At 40.4% G+C, this 25,354-nt stretch overlaps 1 protein-coding gene across 1 annotated transcript in view; it reads right to left on the reverse strand.

Moving 5' to 3' along the window:
- Positions 1 to 5,088: 5,088 nt before the first annotated feature.
- Positions 5,089 to 25,354, reverse strand: part of DZANK1 (double zinc ribbon and ankyrin repeat domains 1) — a 43,592-nt gene continuing 23,326 nt past the window's right edge. Inside the window, exons 8-21 of the mRNA XM_075203813.1 lie at positions 24,631 to 24,748; positions 21,967 to 22,080; positions 21,237 to 21,329; positions 20,339 to 20,461; positions 20,007 to 20,171; positions 18,543 to 18,762; positions 16,878 to 16,981; positions 15,509 to 15,583; positions 14,327 to 14,426; positions 8,326 to 8,423; positions 7,427 to 7,507; positions 6,800 to 6,927; positions 6,471 to 6,545; positions 5,089 to 5,425 (exon numbers count right to left, since the gene is read on the reverse strand). Of these exons, the coding sequence (XP_075059914.1) occupies positions 5,260 to 5,425; positions 6,471 to 6,545; positions 6,800 to 6,927; positions 7,427 to 7,507; positions 8,326 to 8,423; positions 14,327 to 14,426; positions 15,509 to 15,583; positions 16,878 to 16,981; positions 18,543 to 18,762; positions 20,007 to 20,171; positions 20,339 to 20,461; positions 21,237 to 21,329; positions 21,967 to 22,080; positions 24,631 to 24,748 (1,660 nt within the window). The 3' untranslated portion in view covers positions 5,089 to 5,259. The remainder of the gene's footprint in view (positions 5,426 to 6,470; positions 6,546 to 6,799; positions 6,928 to 7,426; positions 7,508 to 8,325; positions 8,424 to 14,326; positions 14,427 to 15,508; positions 15,584 to 16,877; positions 16,982 to 18,542; positions 18,763 to 20,006; positions 20,172 to 20,338; positions 20,462 to 21,236; positions 21,330 to 21,966; positions 22,081 to 24,630; positions 24,749 to 25,354) is intronic.

The following is a 25,354-nucleotide window of genomic DNA, read 5'->3' on the forward strand; positions in this document are numbered from 1 at the left end:
AGAGCGCGAGGGGGTGCATGCAAAAAAACAATTGAATTGAGGTTTTTTGTTTTTTTTTTTAAACGCGCGCTCGAACAGGAAAAAACGAGCGCGGGTTTTTTGTTTTTTTTCGAGCGCGAAATTTTATCGCGTCTCGCTAACAATTGAATACCCCCCAAAGGACGTACGTGGTGGACAAACATGAGACAAGTGGAAGAGAGGACACGTGAGAGCTTACATTCTAGAGGAAGGGGGTAATGAGAGGCAGCAGGAGCAAAAAGACACAAGTGTATGCGGTGGACAGGAGAAGAGTAAGGGAAGTAGATGGAGTGGACATGAGGGTCTAGGAGGGGGGCGGGTAGGCAAACGTGAAGGTAAGTTTTAAGGGAGCATTTGAAAAATCGATTGTAGATTTGGGGGAGAGTCTGCGAGATTCTTGGAGATTGCAGTGGGAGGAGGTTATAAGAGGGGAAGACAGTTAAAGGTCAGTGACGGTCAAAAGTGATCGATATTGGTTGTATCTGTGGTGTTTCATTAAAAAAGTGGGAAATACCTGACTAGACAAATGTACCTCTATTTAAATGGGTCATGTTTTTATGTCTGTCTATAAGGCCTACAGGATCTAGTGAAACATCCATCCCTGACCAACATGTGAGATTATGATCAAGAATTGCTGTTGTCCTTTTTTTTTTTTTTTTTGATGGTCAAAGACATAATACAACAGGAGTCAAGTACATTTGGAAATAAGATGGAGTGTATAATTAAGAGCGCTCTGTGCAACAGAGGGAACAGTACTTAGATTCTGATTGAGCATAAGAAAGGTATTTCTGGGAATTTTCAAAGAGTTAAGTAAATATCAGAGTGAAGGAAGAGAAAGCGAACAGGAGTTCTGTGAAATGAGAAGAGAAAAAGTAGAGGGAGGGTAGCGAGGCAGAAACCACCCCAGTAGTGGGGGTGGGGGGAGCGTTTCTGGAAGTAGAACATCCAGGGCTCCTGGACCTTGAAGGTTTTAGAGGAGTTATGTATAATGCTGGTCATATGTTCCATTTGGTGGACCTTCTAAATCCAGGTGATCATGGGGGAGATAGTGGGGGGGAGCAACATGCTTCTAGTTGGTCATTTTGTTTTAAATGATAAAACACACTTCCCATTATTCTTTCATTTTCTATTAAGGTGTGTATAGAGAACATGCCCTTTTTTCATATCTGAATTTTCAATTGGAGATGCCTCATGCTGAGGTAACACATCTCCCGCAGCACCATCTACACTAGAAGTAGGTCCTCTGTCTCTGTTGGATGTGGCTGTGAATGGAGAAGTCCGGAGAGACGTAATGCTGGGTCTGATTGGCTGAGGGAAACTATGACATCATCTGTCCGTATGCTCAGTGTCCTGGGAATGGAATTGACTCATAAGGGAGTTGATCTGCCTGGACGGTGCCGGAGTAAACACTTCCCTCTATTATATCAGATGTAAAGGGAAAAGACCTGTAAATAATAATAGATACTCCCCTATAAAACAGATTTGTACTTGAGGCATAGGTTCCCCAGCTGGAGCCCTGCCCATGGTACTCCCAATGCTTGTCATACAAGAGTATACACTGTAGAAGTGATAAAAAAAACGTTCCTGGTACCTACACAAACAATTTATAATATGGGACTTTACTCATTTAGTGCCTGTAAATTTACAAGTAGTGTTGTTAGGTGGTTTTAATCAGAACAGTCTGATTCCTAAGGATAGATGGGTGTGGGCCAAATATTATAAATTGTTAGTGTTTGTACCCATCTGAAAGGTCTCCTTGTCGTAGTAGATGGGCATCCACAGTTCAAAATTTGCACTAAGAACCTCATGTTTATTCTAGAAGTCATATTATAGAGTTTATATTACTGCACAGTTTAACTGTCTCTAATGATGTATAAATATGTTCTTAGTGCTTAAAGTGTACACCTGCATCTGTGTTTTGAATTGTGTGTATGTATATAGGTAACGTCTTATCTGGAGCACCATTATATTAGTATGTTGGTGCAGTTTGTGCATCATGCGTGCTCCCAGACCCAAAAGAATCCACATGTGTCTAAAGTCAGACTCAGTAAAAACTTACCCTACGCGGTTTGTCAGCAACTTCATTGTGTGGCCTCCAGTACCTGAGATTATGGAGTCCAACTCGTATGTTAATTAATACCACTCTGTGAGCAAATGAAGGTAGAATAATGGCGGGACTTGGCGTGAAATCTTTTCTCTTGGATTGGATGGTGTTTGATATAATAAGGACGGGACTTGGTGTGAAGTCCTTTTTTTCTGATTGGATGGTGTTTGATATAATATGTACGGTACATGGCGTGAAGTCCTTTCTCTTGGATTGGATGGTGTTTGATATAATATGGACGGTACATGGCGTGAAGTCCTTTCTCTTGGATTGAATGGTGTTTCATATACGATACACAGAGGCAGGACATAGACATCTCCATGTTAGCTTCAAATATTTGCATAAAGGAGGAAAAGAAAAACACCCACTTTTGGTTCTAGTAGTGAACCGTTTGTAACAGATGATTACAAGGCCCTTGATGAGTTTTCAGAACACTTCATAAAGTTTAAAAATTTTTGAAAGGAAAACTAAATTATGTTGATGATGAATGGGAGAAAAATAGAGAAAACTAGCAAGTTTCATAGGGAGTGAGGAATATATTTTTTGGTTTTGATGACACTGTATAGTACAACCCGATTTGCTTGGTAGATGCAGTCCTTATTTAAACTGCACTTAAATGTTGCATCTTGATTTTTAGTATATTGGGATCTTTATATTGTTTTTTATTGTTCTGTTTAGGGAATTGCTTTAAGTTTGTATTATAATAGAGCTACCAGGAGAGAGGTAAGGAATAGTATTTTATATCTGTTTTGCTTACCTTCCTGGCCTCCATTACCCATTGCGGGGACAGAAATGCAGGCTATTGGCTTTCTACTGCTTTGCTTGCACACCACCACGGCTCCATTTTCAAACCTACTTCATTATAATTCTCCTTTTAAAGGACAAACATACAGTACTGCCTGTTTAACGTTGGAACAAAGCCTAAGGTTGTTTGTAGTCTCTTACACTGAGAGTGCCAGCTGTGTCCTGAGCTGTAGTGTCCGTAGCCATAGTCCTGCTGCCATATAATAACAGCAAGGCTGTGCATGTGGTAACTTCTGGTGCTTTAGCAATGGCTACATGTTACATATAGTAAATGGTTAACACTCATAATTATACTAACATTGTTTGTACAGAGAGGCACTTGAAGTTTTTAAGTGAGGGAAGCAAAATTCTCTGGCAACAACAAACTTCCTCTCCGTCACTCTATAGTACACAATAGGAATCCACTCCGCATCTGTTATGGAGGTTTCCACTCAGCAATAACCTGTGAAATGTTATGTAACCACAGAGATGGACTTGTGGCCCCTCCCGCCACATAGGCAAACATAAACATCTATATTAATGAATACCGTACTGTAAAAGCAATTACTGCCATTTTGATCATTAGGGACCTGATTCATTAAGGAACTTAAGTGTATATTGTGTAAAATTGCACTGCGCGTGCCCAGAAACAAACCATACGCCAGTGAAGACATGTAACATCCAATTCATCTTTGACCGCAAAGGTCCCTTACTACAGCCTATGATTTCATCGGCAGAATGCACATAGTTAATGTACAGTAACATACAGTAGCATCAGGCGCGGGCTGGGAGGTATCAGCCCGGGGGGCACACAGGCGGCCGCATCACATGACACGCGATGCGGCCGCGTCGCGTGTCATGTGATGCGGCCGCCTGTGCGCTGACGCGGCCGCCGGTAATATAAAAAAATTATTGCATCCACGGCGGGGGGAGGCAGCCGGCCCGAACAGGCGTTAGACTGAGCGGACCGGGTGCCCGCTGCCCCCGGGTCCAGCCCGCCCCTGAGTAGCATCTTAAAGGTACGTGTTTGTCTGTAGTATCATGTGCACCAGCTACAGGTCTAGTCTAACTGCCTATTACTAGTAATGATGGTCGCGTATGCATGCTAGAACATGTGTTTGCAATTAGGAGCAACTGTAAAAATGCATTTTATGTGTAGTGGTTTTGTTTTCATTGTTTTGTCATTAATGATTATATTATTAACGTGACATTAATTTAATATTTTTTTATTTTTTTTTCTATTTTTGTGACTTTACATTTTACATATGTATTGGACGTATCCTACAGTGTATTGTCTGTTAGAGCAGAGCGAACTTAGACCCGTATTCAATAGACGTATCTGTAGATCCGCTGCTAGTTGAATACAGACGTGCATATGCCTGATTGATGTGCGATTTAAAAAAAAAAAAGGCTCCGGTTTCCCCCCACACTCCAAAAACATACTGTTAGGTTAATTGGCTGCTTTCAAAATTGACCCTAGTCTCTTTGTCTGTCTGTGTGTGTATGTTAGGAAATTTAGACTGTAAGTTCCAATGGGGCAGGGACTGATGTGAGTGAGTTCTCTGTGCAGCGCTGTGGAATCAGTGGCGCTATATAAATAAATGATGATGATGATGAAATGCAATTTAAGTTTGTTTTGCGTGCATTAATGAATCCGGACCTATATCATCACTGTGATAGCAATCACTGCCAGTTTGATCATTTTATCTACCAGCATATTAGAAATAACTACAAGATTGACCGGTCAGTTCTTTCCTGCCGAGAAATTCTATCATATATGTAAAATTGTGAGCAATTTGATGCAGTGATTTTGCCGACCAGACTCCTAGTTGCTTGGACTGGAATATTTTACACTGTTTACCCTATAAACAATACCAATCTGTTGCTTTAATTTCATTATTACTACAAAAGTAGCAGCTGCTAGGAAGCAAAGATCAGTTTTGCTATGTAACTGGGTTTGGAAAAGTATTTATGGTAATTACCACTTTGTATTAGTTTCAAATGATCAATGAGGCAAAAAGAACTGTTCTGTAACCAACCATATATTGGTTTCCCTTGATCAAAACCTAGGAGGAAATGGTCCGTTACAGCTCAATGCTTTTCAGCTAATCATTTTCTCCTAAAAACCACACGTAAGTTTACTGAACCTTATTTACTTAAGAAAAAGGTTAAAGAAGCCCACAAAAGGTCAAACAAACCATCTCTTTATTTAAAATGAAAAGAAACAATATAAAAATAAGCGGTTTTCCTAATTTTTCAATGAGAAATCAAAGCCGATTGTTTTTGGACTTTATAATTTGTTATCCAAATGATTGGGAAATGCATCACAGCGATTAGCAATCCACAGCATCTCTTCAGAACACATCCAGACTGATATTCTTTGGCTTAGTGAGCTTATCCAGCATGCCTTGCCCCAACTTGGAAGCAAAGAGTGAGGACATCTGGTCATTTCCACCCTTGAGAGCCAGGTCGTATGCCGTCATACCTTTATCATTTTTCTTTTTTATACTTGCATTGCATCTGAACAAGAGACAGTGCGGGATTCAGCATTTTTCAACAAACAAGGGACATAATAGATTATGATTAGCTCATACCTTTCACAAGGAAACATAAAAGATTACATTAATATTCACTACATGTGCTTAAATGTACAGTCCTATAAGTAGAATGGGAGCTAGCCCCTCATAGTGAGCGGGTATTTATATATGTCCTAGTCCCCAATGCTGCTTTGTGAGGTGGATGTCCGAAAATATTAAGTCCAGCAGATTAGTACCAATACAGACACTAGGGGGCATATTCAATATCGATCCCGATTCGCGGTATCGCTCCGGAACGGCCGCGAACGTAATCCGCGGTACCGCAATAACGTGGATTTTCGTTCGCAGCCCACAGGGCTGCGTACGAAAATCTGCGTTATTGCGATACCGTATTACCGGCAGTAGTGCGCATTTTCCGCGGTAACGCGCGTTACCGCGGATCGGATCGGAATTGAATATGCACCTAGGAATTAGGAACTAGTGCTCTACAAAACACAGGGTTTGGTTGTTTATTAAAATATATAATTGTTTTATTTTGCATTAATATAGGGTTGTTAGGGCTGATTGACTGGACTAATGGCCCTAACCATTACAGTAATTATCCAGAATAATGTACACAATAGTTTCCCTGTCTACTGATACACATTGAAATAGTACAAAAAATACCTATTTGTAGGAACTAGAAGGCTGGCAACTTCTGGCCCAAGGACAAACAGAGGCAAATGTCCCATGGTAAGGCTGCCATGCCCATCCTGTATACAATTATAGGTTACAATGGAAAGCCATGCAAAGTATCTAACCATGATGGTTCAGTAACTCGTCTCCAGCCTTACCCCCACTTTGCTGACCAGAGAAAGAGGGACATGTGACATATCCCAGGGTTCCGACACTTCCATTTAGCCGAGAGCTAAATGGAAAAAGTCCTAGTAGATTCCCCCACCAGCATTAAAGTACTATTATTGGTTAGGGAAGTTATTCAGTAAAATGCATTTTTAAGGTAGAAAACACTTAAACACGTTCGTCCTTACCCAAGTAATACTTCAGTACATTTCTTCCCATCCAGGCCTAGCAAGACGGACTCATGTAATGCCGTATTATTGTGCCTAAAGGGATAACTCAGTCTTATTAGATCATTCAACCTCTGCAAAGTAATACTTAACAAACTGTAAAACAAATATTGTAATTTCAGCAAAGTGGCAGTTTTTGAAATCCAAACGTAAAATGTTACTAATCATACAAAGGGATTGTTAAGAATTGAACAAAACCTGGCAGTGTTTAATATTCTATATCTGCAGTGTCATATTAAAAAACGCAAAAAAATGTAATATTGTAAAAATTTTAAAGTAAAATTACTTACGGTCCAGACTGCTGGTCTATATCGGCTCCTTTCTGTACCAAGACTGGGATGACTTTGTGATGTTTATTGAGGACGGACACTGTTAGCAGAGGACGGTCTTCATTGTTACTACAATTAGGATCAGCGCCCTACAAACAACCATATTTTTTTTTTTTTTTTAAACATATACTGATTTTAACATTTTTTTACTTCCTACATTATTAAACTAATAACCATTTCAATATTCGGACTTTCTTTATCCAAAATGACCAGATGGCTTGTTGGGTTGAAGACAATTGAAAAGATTAATTGACATATTTGTTAATGCTGTATGGCTGGAATGTAGCATAAAGCAATAGGTCCAATAGTGCCTGAGATGTGACCCGAAAATGAGTTATATTGAAATTGATCCTCTCATTAACTGACATTTTGATAAATACGGTCAGAAGACAACAACAGATCACTACTATCGTCCAGTGTATGCGTCATTTAATGGGCCCAAGCCAGAAAGATCTTGTACAGTTTGGTCACTATGTGTGTGGCTATACTGGACTTTGGTCCTGTCATCTGGGCGCACAGGATCAGTGGGTCTTTGTCCATTTTCTGTTTGGAAACCACATATATGTACTTATCTTTCCTTTACTGTACCTCATCCAGGAGCTCCTCTACAGCAGAAATCCTCCCTTCTCCCTTTGGTCCAACTTCACTGAGTAGCTTGCGATCTTCTGGCTGTATTCCGTATGGGGATTAAAATTTCATAGAAATGATTAAGTAAACCTAATTATTCATCATTTTAAAGAAATAACATATATTTCACATACACTGTAAGCTCCAATGGGGCAGGGACTGATGCGAGTTCTCTGTACAGCGCTGCGGAATTAGTGGCGCTATATAAAAAATAGTGATAATGAAAGATTTGTTTTCGTTGTAGGTTTTCTTTTACTTTTACAGAGCAGTTATTATAGGCAGACATGTATACAGATTCCCTAACTGATTCAAGCAGAGTATGCTGCCCGGCTGCTCTGAAAACACAATCAGAGCTGCCAGATATGATTCTCTGTCTGCCTGTCTCTGCCTAATGGACCTGCACGTAGTGTGTGGCTGCAGGCAGCATGCCCCTGCTAGGGGGAAATGATTGCCCCAATCGCCCCCCCATCCCTCCCTCCATGGATCTGCCCCCCCTCCCTGGATCCGCCAGCACCAATTTCAGAATGTATACGGAAATGTATGTAAAGCGGCAGTGACTAGAATCCACAGTATGTTGGTGGAGATGGACGCTTTGAGGCCATGTGAACTTCATCTCATGGTAATCAACAACAGAGGAAGATGCAACAGTAATTGTTGGTCCACCAGGAACGTTTGTGTCTAAGTTAACGTGTGAAATCGGACTTATATAATAAGATGGATAATCATAAAGGTACTTTGCTCCTTCTCACTTCACCTCTGTGAATAGATCTCCAATTGCCGCAATAACATTGACCATTGTAGATTATTTCTTAATACTTATTTAGTTCTTGTTGCCTTAGCATAATTTATCAAATACATACAGGAAGTCGGTCTTCTTTTTGTAGAGGTTTTCTGTTCTTCCTCTTGGATCGTTTTCCTTTTATATTGTTGCTTCTGGCACTAAGCCCATCCTCGCTTGCTGTAGAGAACACGTGTGTTATACCATGTGCTTATATAGATATAGATAGATATAGATTTTGCTGGCAGACAGATAAGAGGAGTAAAAGTAAAAATGTCATTCAAATTCTAGTAATGGTGAACCAGTTAATCTGACAGACTAACATAAAAAGTGGTTTGTTATATCTTACAGTGCACCTCTCATCTACACACAAGGGAGGCAGCGGTGCCGTCAGTATTCATGAGATTGCGGCCTGGCTCGTTGGGAACGCTAAAGCTGTTTTATAGAGCTATAAAAAAAAAAGCGAGCACAAAGCACAAATTATATTTTGTGATGCCATGTGGCTATTTTTGTCAATTGCACCGTTTGTTTATGTAACCGCACAGATTAGTAGACTGAAAAGTTTGCTTCTTGTGATGGGAGAAGCTGGGCAGATAAAAGCGTTTCTTGCAGAATACGACATTCTGGAACTAGCATGACCCGAGCTTCACATATCCTCAGATGTCACATAGACTGGGAAACAGACTATTCTTTCAATGGGACTCCTTTTGTACCAACTTTTTATATTGGAAATTGCATTATTAGACGCACAAATGCCATTCAGCAGTATTTTAAGATAAATAATTTGAATTATTTGAGGATGGTGCAAAAGTTATAGTAGGTAGGAATTTGAAGTGACAATTTTAATTTTTCCATCAAATGCATTTCTGTCTAGGCCAGGCCTGTCAAACATGCGGCCCTCCAGGTGTTGTGAAACTACAAGCCCCAGCATGCTTTGCCGGTAGACAACCAGTTGATAGCTGGAAGGGCATGCTGGGACTTGTAGTTTCACAACACCTGGAGGGCCGCAGGTTGGACAGGCCTGGTCTAGGCCATACAACCTCTCATGGAAGTAGGTGTGCACCTATGTATACAGGAGGTGGACAAATACATGTGTGTGCGCAGTACATCTAATAATACAAATATGTGTTCTGTGGCTAGAAAATTAGCCTTTTGGTTCCCAGTGATTTATTGGACGACATTATCACGATTGTTGGTTGAAAACAAAATATGGCTGACTTCACTGTTTCTAGGCAATAACTGGATTTAAACGTGCAGAGCTTGAAATGTAGTTATTGCATAATTTCTTAGAACCAGTTCAAACTTTATATTTCTATTGCTGATATGATCTTCAGAAGATTCAGGAGATGATTACGATATGTAAAAAAAAAAAAAAAAAAATCCTTACACCTGGACTGCAAAGGAGGAGTGGAACCTGTCCAAAACTCACACGGTGCTTTTGTGAAGGACAATTCCCCCTGGTAATATACAGCAATTTGGTTAATGACAAAATTCCTCAATCCCCCGCCCGCCCCCCCCAAAGAAAAACCAAAAAAAAAAAAACTTTCATGACACAGAGAGGCGTATTTTGAAATCGAAGATTGTGATATTACTATGGCTAATAATGGCTACTAAGATCTCATTTATTCCAACAAGCCAGGCTGTCTAGGGCAGAAGGTTTTTCCTTGTCTTGTCATTAGGTGTCCCGTTACATAACTACTAGGGCCCCACATTCCTGTCCACTAATAGCACAATTCCTTAATTATTATTATTATTAGTATTGACATCTACCTGAAGTTTTCTATGAAATTACATGATTTAGTATTTTACTTGATTTAAAAGGAGTAAAAGGGTAGAGGATCCGGGTGTGCTAAATCAGGGAAATGTTACCCATGTTTCAATTTTCCTCAAAGTGTCTCTTTTTCATTATTTGAATTGTTCATCTGTACCCATTACCCCCTAGCTCCATAATTACATGCACATATAAATAATAATGAGTATACAGTTACTAACACAGGGATCAAATTATAGTCTGAGGTTCTTCGCTATACCCAATATCTCTCATCCCCAATGTATGGCCTCTCATGTTAAAATCTCCTGAAAAGAAAGGGGCCTTAAATATAAAATCAAAATATGTTTAGTTGACTCTCTTAAGAAGTACCCCACTGCTACTATACTTTTTTTATTTATAGGTTGGGTGAGTATGCGGCTTTGGGGCGGAGGCTCTGGATTAAAAATAGTAATCATGGCCCCTAGTCACCATTTATAAGAGGGGTCTCAATTCCAATTCATAAATCTGCTGAACCTGTTAGGGCTGCCCACTCTCTACAATACTATTTCCTAAAGCAACAGGACATTTGCCTCAAATATTGCGTATGCACCCACATATTCAAGGCTTAAGTATTGTAAGGGGAACCTCTCTCACATCATAACTGACCAACAACTCTAGAGAAACAGAGCGAATCAAATTCTACATAATGCTGGTATTTGGAAACATATTCCACATATTACACTAGGTTATTTATCCCTAGTAATCAGAATAGTTTTATCCAGAATAATGCTCACGCCAATATTTGTCCTGCAGAAAAACAATGTCACATGAAGGGCACAAGCTCTACAGTCAATAAACACATTGTTACAATGGCTCTTTGGTCTGTGTACACCCATTGTATTGTGTAAATGATGTTATCCCATAAATTATTTATAGCACACAACATTTTTGGGCAGTTCCCTTTTCCAGATGTATTGCAAAACTGTTCCAAAACATTGTGTTTGATATACAGTAGTAACCATGTAATTAATTAGATAATATGCCTTAAAAATCTGCTGATTGTTGAAGCTTCTGTTTTGCACTAGGTGGGGGAATTGTATATTGGCTGGAGGTAAATGGGCTTTCAAACTGTGCCAAATTATCTCCATATCCTGTAACATATATACTACCATTTTTATCTCTAGTTTATAACCATAAAGTGGTGGTATTTCTACATAATATTGAGTTAACCTACCTCTATTTTAAGAATAGATTACTGTCTTTCTCTGCTTCCTCCAAATGTTTAGAATTCCCCTATATGTCTGTACCCCATAGGCTAATGCTATGTGACAGATGGTGCGCCAAGCCAAGAGTGATTTTTCCATTGCCTTTTCTTTTTCATTTTAGCATTAAAGGCCCAGAGGTATGTGACTGCAGCACAATAATCATGAATAAAAGTATACATGTAATCTACACAGTCATTTTGTGGCTAATCCAGTATTCTTAAAAAGGCAGATTAGCAATTACTATGAACGTATGATCACTAAGGATGCCTCCTCTGTGAGGCGCTTTAACTTGTAATCTGTCTGTGGTGTCATTACTATGAGGAATCATCAACCCCGTATTTCATTGCAAATCCCATGTGCAGCCCCCTTGAGGGACTGTCACATGTGTAGCACGTTAAGCTTATCCTGTTGAACAAAACGACATGACATTTTCACATATACAATGCTGTGATATCTGCTAAGGAGAATTACGATACAAAAATGTCTACAAACTCATTAGGAAATATGATAAGTATATTGTAATTGTTTAAAAATAGACAGTTGTAGTTATGCAACAACTGTACCTACTAATGCCTCAGTTATGTCACTAGTTACTAATAAATGAATAGGTTGAATATTGGTTCAACTCACACAATGGCTGTCTCCACAGAGCCTCATTAACAAACCACAAAACAGCCAAGGTGCAGCAAAAAAAAATCCCCTTTGGTAGTGCTGTGTGCCTCCAGTAGCGCAGCTGAATCTAGATTTCTGTCAATGAATGGGTTGTGGAGCTAGATGAAGACACTGGCAGAGAAGAAGTTTGCACTGGCCAATAGCAGTTGGTTAGAGTGAGAGTGCTCCCAGTGGTGGATTAATGGTGGGTGGGCACTATATGTTACCTAGTGGCTGGCCCCTCCTATGGGACCAGCCACCTTCCTTATGGGGTCGTGGATCGTAAAACCCGTTCTTTCCTCCTTTCCCCTATGCCTGTGCACTCCTCCTCTTTTGTGTGGCCGTCCCCTTCTATCTCCCTCGCTGACACATGTCACATGGGACGTGGACACCTGACTTGCGTGCCGTTCTATGTTTGCAAACTGCAAGAGAGGCAGACAGAAGAGTCTGCTTCTCCAACACTGCGCAGATGTAAGAAGGAAAGTGTAAGGGAAGAAAGGGCAATTTATTTAATGGTGGACTGTATGTGTGTGTTAATGTAATATGGGTGGGAGGTGGGCTGTTAATAGTGAGTTTGGGTGGGAGCTAATTATTTAATGGTAGGTGCTACTCATTTATTTCTGAGGTGATGATGGTGCTTAATTTAATAGTGGGGTCCATTAATTCAAGCTGAGGTGATCTATTGAAAGTGGGGCTGAGTTTGGGGAGAAGAAGGACTATTTATTAAATAATTTAATGTTGGGGATGGTTGTGGGAAATGGTTATATTTATTAAATGTAAGTGCTATTAATTTATTGTCGGGGCTGTTTGGGAGGGAGAGAAATAGGTTTATTTATTAAATGAGAATACTATTAATTTAATGTTGGGGTAAATAAGAAGATTTTTGTACTTACGATAAATCTCTCAAAGAAAGAGATTTAACGTTGTATGAGGGCGCATGGAGTTGGCACTTAAATAGTTAACAAATAAGTTTGCTGCTGACTCCTCCCCTCTACAACCCCACAGACCTCAGTAATACTAAAGTCCCAAGAAAAGGGCTCAACAACACAACTAACCGTAGAACAGCAAAAGGGAGAGAATGCAGTGTCCCCCAGAATCGGAGAAAGAGATTTAGCGTAAGTACAAAAATCTTCATCCACTCTGGGGGACACTGCTACCATGGGGACCTTCTAAAGTAGCCCCTAAGGGAGGGAACAGGGGCAGATCTAGAGAATACTTCTACCTGGGGCGATGTAGGGGGAAGCGATTTAGGCCCCGCACCCTTTTTGACATCTGAGGCTGTCTGCATCTGCACACTATGTGCAGGTCCGTTCAGCAGTGACAGGTAGGGACAGTGTGCTGCCAATGCTCTGATTGTGTTTAAAACACAATCAGAGCGGCCGGGCAGCACACTGTCACTGCTGAATGGACCTGCACATAATGTGTAGCCGCCGGCAGCAAGCCCCTGCTAGGGGGGACGATCGCCCCGATCGCCTCCCCTCCTGGATCCGCCACTGGGAGGGAATGCTCTGGTCTACCAGCCCGCAAAACACTGCGGCCGAAACTGGCAAAACCTTGTAAAGGTATAAACTGAGGACCCGGTCGCCGCCTACACAGCTGCTCTGTAGATGCTCCATGGCGAGCAGCCCAGGAAACCCACAAACCTATCCTTGGAGTGGAGAATGGGCTTTCATCTTGACGTGCATCTAGGACATTAATGCAATACTAACAGTCCAGGGGCTGCCTGTGGCTCGCAAGGTAACTTTTATGGCCAGCAGGAAGTAGGACAGATACAGGGTTACAAGAGATTTCTGTTCCAGCGTCTCCTTGTACCTGTCCTGTCCCACATTGCACTGTGTCTCACTGCCACTGCGGAGGTGGAAACTCTGAGTGACCGCCAGAATATAACTATACCGCAGAGCTTCATCTCACAAGTGAGTTTTGCTGCGCTGCCTGGGAGCCACCTCGCTTCTGTGCCCACAAGGGACTTTTCCCAATGTTGAGAGCTATGGCATTAGCACAAAGACCTTCCTCTTTACCTGTTCTAGATTCTACATATTTTAAATTCTTAAGCAAGTTACATTTTACTTTGACTCCTCAAACAAGTACAACCTCCCAATGTAACTCTCAGACCAAAAGAAAAGGTTGTGCACCCCTGATCTAGGAGCATAAGTACAAAGCCGAGGCGTTTTATGGTGCGCATCCAGTGTGCTTCTTAAAAGAAAATTCACATTGTAGTAGATGAAGAGAACACTTGTTTGTGGGCTTCACATAACATACATTTCATACTGTGAATAAAATATACTGAACAGTTTTGAGATATTAAGGAAAAAGTCACATTACACATGTTTTCCAAACCACAAGCTTCCTAGGTCACCAAAGGATCTCTTAGCGAGCTAACGGCCAGATCATCATATAAGTACAATTGCAAAACTTACCCACACTGGAATGGCTTTCATACTGGTCATCTCTGCCTTCTGTCACATTGCTCAGGAAGTGATTGCTGGACAGTTTCATTGGCTTCCCAGTCACTACATTCTTGAAAATGTAAACATTATAGAAAACGTATAAATAAATCTGTACTACATAAGAGCTTTCTGTAACTATATATATATTATATAATTTTATCTGATGTATATGTGCAAGGCACTAAGATTATTTTTCCATATTTATTGTTATGTTTTAATATATGCTTAAAGGACATATACATCTTAAATATGCCCCCTATGTACAGCAAACAGAGATCTCCTCCCAGGTCAACCCAATCTCTTCCACAATGGTGCCGTAGCTCTAGGGCACTAAAGTCCATCCATACTTCTACAATAGAGTATTGAGAGCAATGGACAGATTGGCACTGGTTTGTCCTGTTGCTGCAAGGGGGACAAGCATGATTTTGACTGATTCAGCTCTTAGCGTTGGGTAAGGGGGTTTCCCAGAAGAGGGACCACCCTGTTAGCCATATTTAATTAGTGGCAGCTTCACTGAAAGTGGTCTTGTTCTTTAACAATATCCAATTATGTACTTACATTACATATTAATAGGTTGCACTATATTGCTGACTAACTTACCTCAATCATACTAAGAGATAAAAATACATTTTGTTACCATTTTTTTATTGTAGTATCAGCAAATTAGCTTTGAAATACGCTAATATGATAAGTTTAGATCAGCAATATTACACACAATAATAGGCTTGAGTCAGGATTAAGTACACTGGTCTAAAGCTTGCCACACATACAGCAATCACACTGCTCAACCCAAGAGCTGCGGGTGGTCAAATTAGGGAAATTCAGCTGGTCTGGGGCCAGACCTGCAATCAGAATATGCCACAGAAAGAGACTGACCACGGTCATCTTCCGACCACATTTACCAACATACCCTATAATGATCATATTATCATATAATATTAATTTTGATAGGATCGTTAGTGGGCACCATAATAATTTGTGGCCACGTGTTATCAGAGCATGTGTGACCAGCATTAATGTTATTTAGGTTAATTTGGAAGCATTTTTGTGCTCCTGCACAGATGAGATTTTGCTGTATACCAGGACATGATATAAGGTCCATATTGCCATGTAAAAATCTTATTGCTGGTGATGTATAGAAATGATACTGACCTTGTCTGTTACTAAAATATAATTTAACCTCAAACTGACTTCATAACCATCTTCATGCATTGTCGCTGAAATAATCTGCAAAAGAAAGACGTAACAGCAATTTATTCAGGACTTAAATTAAATGTCATAAATGATCGGCGTGTCCATTATTAAATTATCTTACAAAATGTACTTTTACTGGTAAATTAATTTAATAAAGAAATATAAGGAGAATTCTTGGCACATGTCCTACTCCTGTACATTAATGGATTATGGGAGTTACCTCCTGGAAAACAAATGCTGAAGTAAAAGGTTTATGAAGTATGAAATATACAAATACATAACATATACAAATATAGGACAGCTCTTCCCACAATGCTCAGCTTCTTGCACGCAGACACAGCTCCCATGGTAGAAGTTAAGCTCCCACCAGGAAGGCGAATAGGAAATCTTGCATTGTGAGACTTTTTAACAAAACCTGAATTCAGTCCAATTTTTAAGAATCAAACCGAATGTCACTTTGGTTTTCCAAGTTAATTCTATTGCAAATATAGAGTTAAATTTGTGAGGGTCACGCTGTGTTTTCTCCACCAACGATGAAAGCTATGTATATGGCTCCACCTTAGTGAACTTTTTTTTGCATAGTATATGCAAATACCACTAACATCAATAGCATATATGAAATAGGAACATATACACAGTTTGCATATATGTCAGATTAAATTAGTGTAATACTATATCATCACTGACATCAACTCACAGAAATAGGTACGTTAAAAATAATGAAAATAGATTTCACACTCTGTAAACGTAGCAGCAATTTGGATGGCAATCTTTCGGGCTGATGCAGAACATAGATCCATAAGTCACATTATTCAGTGTGTAGACCCATCAACATATAAAATCCGCACCAGGGGGTAAATGTATCATACTGCGGCTTCTTCAACTCCCGCGAGTTCGGCGAGATGACAGCTAAAATTTAAAGCGGCGCTGCCTTGTAAAGGGAAACTTGCCTTTACAAGACAGATAACAAAAAATGTGTTTGATTCTGTATGACACAATGAAATGACATTTGTTGCTGTGACAAAGCCAATGAAATGTGTTTTTCTGCCTTTGGAATGTTTAGATACAGCGTAATTTCTATATGGGATAAAGTGTAAAACAGGGACCCAGGCACACCATCCTAGTACTGCTCCACTTGTCTGTGCGTCACATTTCTGATTACGTAAACTGGTTAATAAAAAGCTGTAAATGCTGTGCCACTTGCAGGTTATTTTCTTGTAATTCGTTTCATGAACCTGATCATTTTGATGAAGCTGTTTTTGTTAAGTGGTGATATTTACACACTGTACCACTGAGCTGCATTGTTGTGTGACACATCCGTACTTACTCTTCCCATCCGAGGTTTTCCGATTAACGCTTTGAAATCGGAGTCATTCTGTGTGTAGCAGCGCAGGTGAGCACAAATATGGTCCAGCTGCTGTCTCCAATAGCCTGTAATAATGGTTGTATATATTTAAATAATGATGACATATCTCTGATAACAATCTGCTGTATGTATATGAAGCACAAACTGCACTATACAACATCAAAAGATTCAGCAATTCTGTATTTCTTGTTACAGAAAGACATTGGGCCTGATGCAGAGTGGAGGCATATCAGGCATTTGAAAAAGTGTCACGTAAGTGTACCGGTATGTACGCCGTATTCAGAGCTGAAGATGCGTCCAGGTCTGAATGAGTAGCAGATGTGTCTACTTGACAACAGCCGCACCAATCAGACACTTCTTTCTAACTTGCCAACATGTACAAAAACCTTTTATTATATATGATACGAGCAACAAATCCTAATCTATGGCTGAGCGACTACTAAAGTCTCAAAAAGCTTCTAGCTTATCATTTGCGAACCACTAGTTCGGGTGCTCATCATCATCATCCGCTACTTACACCTGCCCCACACCACCCCCAAATGAAACCTCTTTTTCAGCAGTATCTGCGACAATGTTCCAGTCTGAATATAAACGCACTTGCTCAAAAACACCCTTACTGTACATTACCTACTTTAGAACACCTCTTCCCTCCCTTGTCACTACTCTTCAGGAGTAAGGAGTCGCAAGTGCCAAAAAGTCTCGGGTCTGAATAGCTGAAGATCGATTTTAGAGCATGCGCAGTGTGAAAATATGCAAAGATACGCTACGCAAACTGTTGTACATATCACTTTAGAATCAGGCCCATATAAAAAAAAAAGCTCTTATAAACCAATATACCTTATGCACCTCCAGATACTAAATTATGTATAGAAAATGCAACTGTAACACACATATAAGCACCCAAGTTAAGTTTATAATACATACTCAGTGGCCACTTTACTCTCGACAAACAAGAGGGTACATGTACCACCAAACTAAAGGATTCTACAGCTGAACTGCTCCAACAGGGGTTCCAAAATGAGTTTCACTGCTACTAAGCACAGGGCTGGTTGTCCTTGTGGTGGTGGGCCCACCCATTTTTTTGCATGTCCAGTTTCCCTAGGGATTACAGCCCTATGCTGATCAGATTGGAGCTGGTTTAACAGTATGACAGGGTGCTGGTTACCGCTTTTGCAGGATGCACCAACAAGTCGCCTTGGTTTTATTTATTAGTTTTTAACACAGTAAAGATATGGCAATTATCATTACCAAGTTGATGATGATGAGTATCTTTTCTCAGACCAAATCTATATGCTCTGGGCAATCTATCATGCATCTTAAGTTATGTCAACTGAAAATACACAAAACTGCATTTTTGTGGCCATAGGTTTATACGTATGTTTGGGGTGCAAACTTGCAGCTTATTGTAAATTAGGCTCTAAACAGTTACCAGGAGTAAACTCCTCTCATCCAGCTATTCCCCCTATATCTCCTGATGTTTTGGTTCCATAGCAGTAAAGGAGAATAGAAAACAACCGCAGACTAGGTAAATGTTTCTGAGGCTTAAAAAACCACATCCAAATGTGAGGAACTGAGTATCTCCCTGCTGGGACTTGCTAAAACTGTATTAATATAACTTAGTCTCACCTCGGCCTGGACTGATCGCTGTGACGAGTGGTTTGTGATCACTCATCTTCTCCTTCTTTTCCTTCTCGGACAACAATTCCAGTTCCTTTTTCTCCATTAGTTTGCTGGATGGGTAAAACAAGCCGACTGTCTGGGTCCCTTTGTCCATTTTCTCGGACTGTAGTCTTGGGTTTGGCAATGAGACTGATAGCGGCTGCCAAGAAACACGACCATCTAATTCCTACAATAAAAGGTGATGTAACATGTAAGACCTTCTCTTTTTTTCTTCATCCTTTAGGAATTGTTCACATACAACATTTGTAATGGTATTTTATGGGATAACATATTATATTATTAATTACATAATAAATCATCAATATATTCATACATTTAAATACAAACTGTAGTCAATCTAAATTTTGCATTTTATATTCCAGAACATTGCATATTCTAATTTAATATACACTTTATATTCAGGATTTCATTATACAAAATGCAAGCAAAAACGTAGAACCACAACCAGAAGGAAAAGTCACCAACACTATGAGATATAAACTGCTCCACCATGACCATCCCAGCCCCTCGCCAGGCCCTGCCTTATATAGTCTATTTTTAATAAGCTGACGAGCATTAACAATATAATGGATACAATAGAAAGACAATGGAATTGCAATTCACTGAAAATCATGACATCAATCTGTTAAACTGTTTAGGTTTAGTATGTGTAGCATAGGATGGAAGAAGTGGAGATAAGGACAAGATGTCAAGCATTGTGGATCAGTAAACTGAATGCTGTTGGCCAGTATGGCTTTACCAATCTCAATGATCACTAAATGCTTCCTATGGACGAGCTAAGGATGTCCCTTCCCTATGGCTCTATAAGGACTTGCTTATGCCTTTACTTTCATTTACCTCCCCCTTCACTCTGGTTTTTTTCCCATTCTAGTTTTCTTTCTTTCCTTTCATGTTTTTTATTCTCCTTTTTCTTTTTACATTTTGCGGGAAAAAAAAAGAGAATTTATGATAGGTGAGATTAAATAATAATGATAATTTAATAACATAATATGCCCCTTATTTTGACGGCCACTCTTAGTAACAGTTTTCTCCAACACGTTTAAGCAGTTATTTTATACCACAAATGTAAAATAGCGAACATTAATACCACACAATGAACATCACTTTTACTTTCTGTTGTGTTTATGCGTTCATTTCCTTAACACATATAATGTCTGGACCAGTATTTACAAATATTTTGCGGTACACTTAAATAGCATCAATATTGGTCAAGGTTACAAATGGCGGCCATGATGTACCTTAGTGATGTCACTAGTTTATAATGATTTAACAGACTGCATTCTTGTGACTATTGGTTCAGCTAACAAAATGGCTGCCTCCACTGTGTGGGGACAAGAGTTCAACCTAAAGTAGTTTGTAGGACATTGTGAATGAAAAGATGATAATAATAAAATACAAAAGCTGTCTTACTCCAGATAATGTCAGTCGGTCTGCAGTGCTTATCATTCTGCTCTGCTGGGAGTAAGGTCTTGCTGGAGGCTCCAGGTAAACCCCGCAGGACACACAAAAGTGGGCATAGGGATGGTTGCTTGCACTGCACTTCGAGCAGGTTAGGTAACTGACTGAGGGACCAGGCTACAAAACATAATGTGCATTATTTCTCATTAATTTTTTTTTTACTTAAAAGACTTTAAGTCATTATATCAAAATTCTGATTTTCAATGACAAACACAACTATTTTATCTACAGTATTGTATTTGCTGTAAGTGTTTATTAAACATTTTTTATGAGGGTGACATTACCTTTGCCCCACACCAATCACAGAACCGAGCATCTGCCAGGTTCACTCGGCCACACTTGGAACAAGAGTGCATTTTGGCCATCTGGTTAGGTAACGGCGGTGCAGAATCTCCACTGTATATTGGCTGCCAGAGGGAAACAAGCAGTAATAGTCATTGCTGAAGTCTGTACATCACAAAATCACAGCTTCAGGAAGGAACTGAAAAAATGTATGTGTCTATAATTAATCGTACACATAAAGTTGTTTAGTTCTGTTATGCTCTCAAACCAATAGACATAAACTAATTGTTCCCCAAACAATGTTTCATCCCACATCAAGTTTTCCCTTATAGAGACATCCCTCAGTCTGTGCGCTCCTAGCTCTCATTTTACCCATCAGTACCTTGTCCCTGCTTATAAAGCTTTTCTTATACAGACATCAAGTCTTCTCTTATACAGACATCCCTCAGTCTATGCGCGCCTCATCCCATTTTTCCATCAGTACCTTTTCCCTGCTTATAAGGCTTCTCTTATACAGACATCAAGTCTACTCTATGCGCTCCACACTCCCAGTTTTCCATCAGTACCTTGTCCCTGCTTAAAAGGTTTTTCTTATACAGACATCAAGTCTTCTCTTATACAAACATCCCTCAGTCTATGCGCTCCTCATGCCCATTTTTCCCCATCAGTACCATGTCCCTGCTTACAAGGCTTCTCTTATACAGACATCAATTCTTCTCTTATAAAGAAATCCCTCAGTCTATGTGCTCCACACTCCCAGTTTCCCATTAGTACCTTGTCCCTGTTTATAATGGAGTTTAAACTCAATTGGTGCAGTACACGTCATATTACCGGCTTCACTACAGACATCTCAGTGTTTGGACTCCCAGACATACAATACACAAGAGCCACAGGTTGTACCGTCTGTGTGTCCGGCAGCTTGGCCTCACAGGTCACACAATGCTTTAGATTTATGGGATTTCCAGTTCCACAGAAACGGCAGATTGTTTTATCCTTTAAATAAAAATAAGGCTGATATCAGTGATCTTCAGTGAAGTCACAGCAAAAAATGAGCAATAATACTGAAGAAAAGGTTTTAGTGCTGCAGTACCACATCTTTTCTCGGGGTGGAATAACTCCCATTATCTGTGATATTTTGCTAAAGAATGATTTAGAAAGCGGAATACAACATTTTACTGACTATTCAACCCACCAGTAGGATAAATAAAAACAAAACACTATTTTTAACAAGATCTACAAATTTTTAAAACGTTAAGATCCGCCAACAAAACACAGTTAAATGGATTTTCATCCTTTTCCTCGAGGATTCCGGTCAGGTGACTCTCTCATTCTAATCCTAACCCAAATTCCCCAAATTCCCCACCTTTCTTCCCCTTCCCCGTCCTCCACCTTGTTCCAAAATGCACTGTTTTTGGTACAGCTGTTTTTTCATATACGTTTTATTATAACAGAGTAATCAAACAGTTCTGTGATGATACATCTGTTTATTTGTCCAGAGTTTTGGTTCAACAAATAAAGAATACATGTATCTATATAGCTAGATATCTTTGTTATAGAGGAAATACAATTTTTTCACACGTACTGATGTAAGCTGTACAGGAAAATGAAACACAATCCTAGTTTAACTTACCTTAAGGTGGATACTAGCCTGCGGCTGCATCTGTGTGAGCAGTGGTGCTTCACACACAATACAGGACGGAGTGTTCATTGGGACCATAGTCCTGCACTCCACACACAGCCCCATCTGCAAAGAAATAGACGACAAGGCAAAACATAGAAATTAGCACAATACCATGACAAATGTTCCTGAACACTTATGTTAAATCAAATAAAGAATGAAAAAGTGATTTACTGAAAGCTATTGTAGTGATATTAAGTACATGCATTTTAAAATTTCAGGTATATTAAAATAAGATATATTCCTGATGACATAAGTAATTACTGATGTAAAAACAGTCTTTCAATCAGTCAGACAGGATCGAATAGATTGGGTAAAAATGAGTGCAGGCCGAATTAGTTGTATTCAGTAAATAAAATCTACATTATGTAATGAGTTAATATATCTCTGTTTAGTCCATTCATGATAATATCCTAATTGTAAAGCGCTACGGAATCTGCTAGCGCTATATAAATAAATGTTGATGATGATGATGATATTACAGAAGTGTTTTGTGTATGGATCCTTTTTAAATAGTACCTGTCATCTACACACTCTGGAAGCATCCTTTTTATAGTCACCATTTGCTACTAAATGCAGTTAATTCATTAGACCTCAGTGACATCACTGAGGCAGCCATTTTGTGGGATGTCCCAATAATTATGGGCAATCTATCAATTCACTATGAACCAGTGACTGGGGCATAGGTCACTGTAGCCACCTCCACTGTGTATAGTGACAGCTGCCTCCACTGACTATAGTACAGCCACCTCCACTGTATATAGTGACAGCTGCCTCCACTGACTATAGTACAGCCACCTCCACTGTGTATAGTGACAGCTGCCTCCACTGACTATAGTACAGCCACCTCCACTGTGTATAGTGACAGCTGCCTCCACTGACTATAGTACAGCCACCTCCACTGTGTATAGTGACAGCTGCCTCCACTGACTATAGTACAGCCACCTCCACTGTGTATAGTGACAGCTGCCTTACTGACTATAGTACAGCCACCTCCACTGTATATAGTGACAGCTGCCTCCACTGACTATAGTGACAGCCGCCTCCACTGTATATAGTGACAGCTGCCTCCGCTGTATATAGTGACAGCCCCCTCCACTGACTATAGTACAGCCACCTCCACTGTGTATAGTGACAGCTGCCTCCACTGACTATAGTACAGCCACCTCCACTGTGTATAGTGACAGCTGCCTCCACTGACTATAGTACAGCCACCTCCACTGTGTATAGTGACAGCTGCCTCCACTGACTATAGTACAGCCACCTCCACTGACTAGAGTGACAGCTGCCTCCACTGACTATAGTACAGCCACCTCCACTGACTAGAGTGACAGCCGCCACCACTGACTATAGTGACAGCCGCCACCACTGACTATAGTGACAGCCGCCTCCACTGTATATAGTGACAGCTGCCTCCACTGACTATAGTACAGCCACCTCCACTGTATATTGTGACAGCTGCCTCCACTGACTATAGTGACAGCCGCCACCACTGACTATAGTGACAGCCGCCACCACTGACTATAGTGACAGCCGCCACCACTGACTATAGTGACAGCCCCCTCCACTGACTATAGTACAGCCACCTCCACTGTATATAGTGACAGCCCCCTCCACTGACTATAGTACAGCCACCTCCACTGTATATAGTGACAGCTGCCTCCACTGACTATAGTACAGCCACCTCCACTGTATATTGTGTCAGCTGCCTCCACTGACTATAGTAACAGTGGCCTCCACTATATATTGTGACAGCTGCCTCCACTGACTATAGTGACAGCTGCCTCCACTGACTATAGTGACAGCCGCCTCCACTGTATATAGTGACAGCTGCCTCCACTGACTATAGTGACAGCCACTTCCACTGTATATTGTGACAGCTGCCTCCACTGACTATAGTAACAGTGGCCTCCACTATATATTGTGACAGCTGCCTCCACTGACTATAGTGACAGCCGCCACCACTGACTATAGTGACAGCCGCCTCCACTGTATATAGTGACAGCTGCCTCCACTGACTATAGTGACAGCCACTTCCACTGTATATAGTGATAGCTGCCTCCACTGACTATAGTGACAGCCGCCACCACTGACTATAGTGACAGCCGCCTCCACTGTATATAGTGACAGCTGCCTCCACTGACTATAGTGACAGCCACTTCCACTGTATATAGTGACAGCCGCCTCCACTGACTATAGTGACAGCTGCCACCACTGTATATAGTGACAGCCGCCTCCACTGTATATAAGGACAGCCGCCTCCACTGTATATAAGGACAGCCGCCTCCACTGTATATAAGGACAGCCGCCTCCACTGACTATTGTGACAGCCACCTCCACTGACTATTGTGACAGCCACCTCCACTCCTACTTTTTTTTATAAAATAAAATGTATAAAATATGATTGATGTTAAATGATACAAGAACAACTAAGCCCATGTATTAAGACGAAATATTACATACAATTTTCCATTTTGCTCTATTCAATTTGTAAGCACTCAGATATATCTATTATTATTTAACTATTTTAAAACATCTCTGTAAGACAACACAAATTTCCACATAATAGACAATTGTACTTGTGGCAAGTAAGAATGTAACCATTTAAATGTTAACCTGAGCGCCCTCTGGTGGTGGCAGGCGACGTCCAGGCACAGGTGGCACAGGAGAACCACATTCTTGGCAGAAGCGGGCAAATGGATCAGATGGGCGAGAGGCTAAGCAGTGGGCACACCTATAATTTAATGGTAGATTTAGGAGTAATTAATATGCTCCAAGTTAAACATCACGTTACCTCACATGAAGGAAAACCAAAAAATGGAAATAATCTGACAAAACATCTGTGGAATGGGAATGTTTTTCAGAATATGGACAAAGTATGTCAAAATTTAGAATGAATATAATTTTTTGGCCAGACACACAGAAGTGCAAAGGGCAATCTTCAAATTCCGCTTTTGTTTCAATGTTCTGCACAATGCTATTCCACGTTGTATTGGTAAGTTCATATTTCTTGGAAATTATTCTCTATAAATACAAATGATCATTTATGCTGTGTGGTGTGTTTGGGGGTAAGCCTGGGAACACTTGATGCCAAATTCCACTAACAAAGTGTTGCAGTGGCAAATCCAAAAGGGGGATATTGGGGTGATCTCTCCGTCTAGCAGGGGCAGGCTGCAGGTGGCTGCACACTGCACAGATGTCATGCCCAATAGCACACTGATTGGTGGATTGAACAGGCCATTCATCAATCAGAGTAGTAGGGGCTCTCCACAATCTGATTGGTGAATGTCTAGAACCATCTACCAATCAGAGTGCAGAAGGGTCAGGGCTCTGCTAAATC

The sequence above is a fragment of the Mixophyes fleayi genome, chromosome 3, assembly GCF_038048845.1.
Source record: "Mixophyes fleayi isolate aMixFle1 chromosome 3, aMixFle1.hap1, whole genome shotgun sequence".
Classification (NCBI taxonomy): Eukaryota; Metazoa; Chordata; class Amphibia; order Anura; family Limnodynastidae; genus Mixophyes; species Mixophyes fleayi.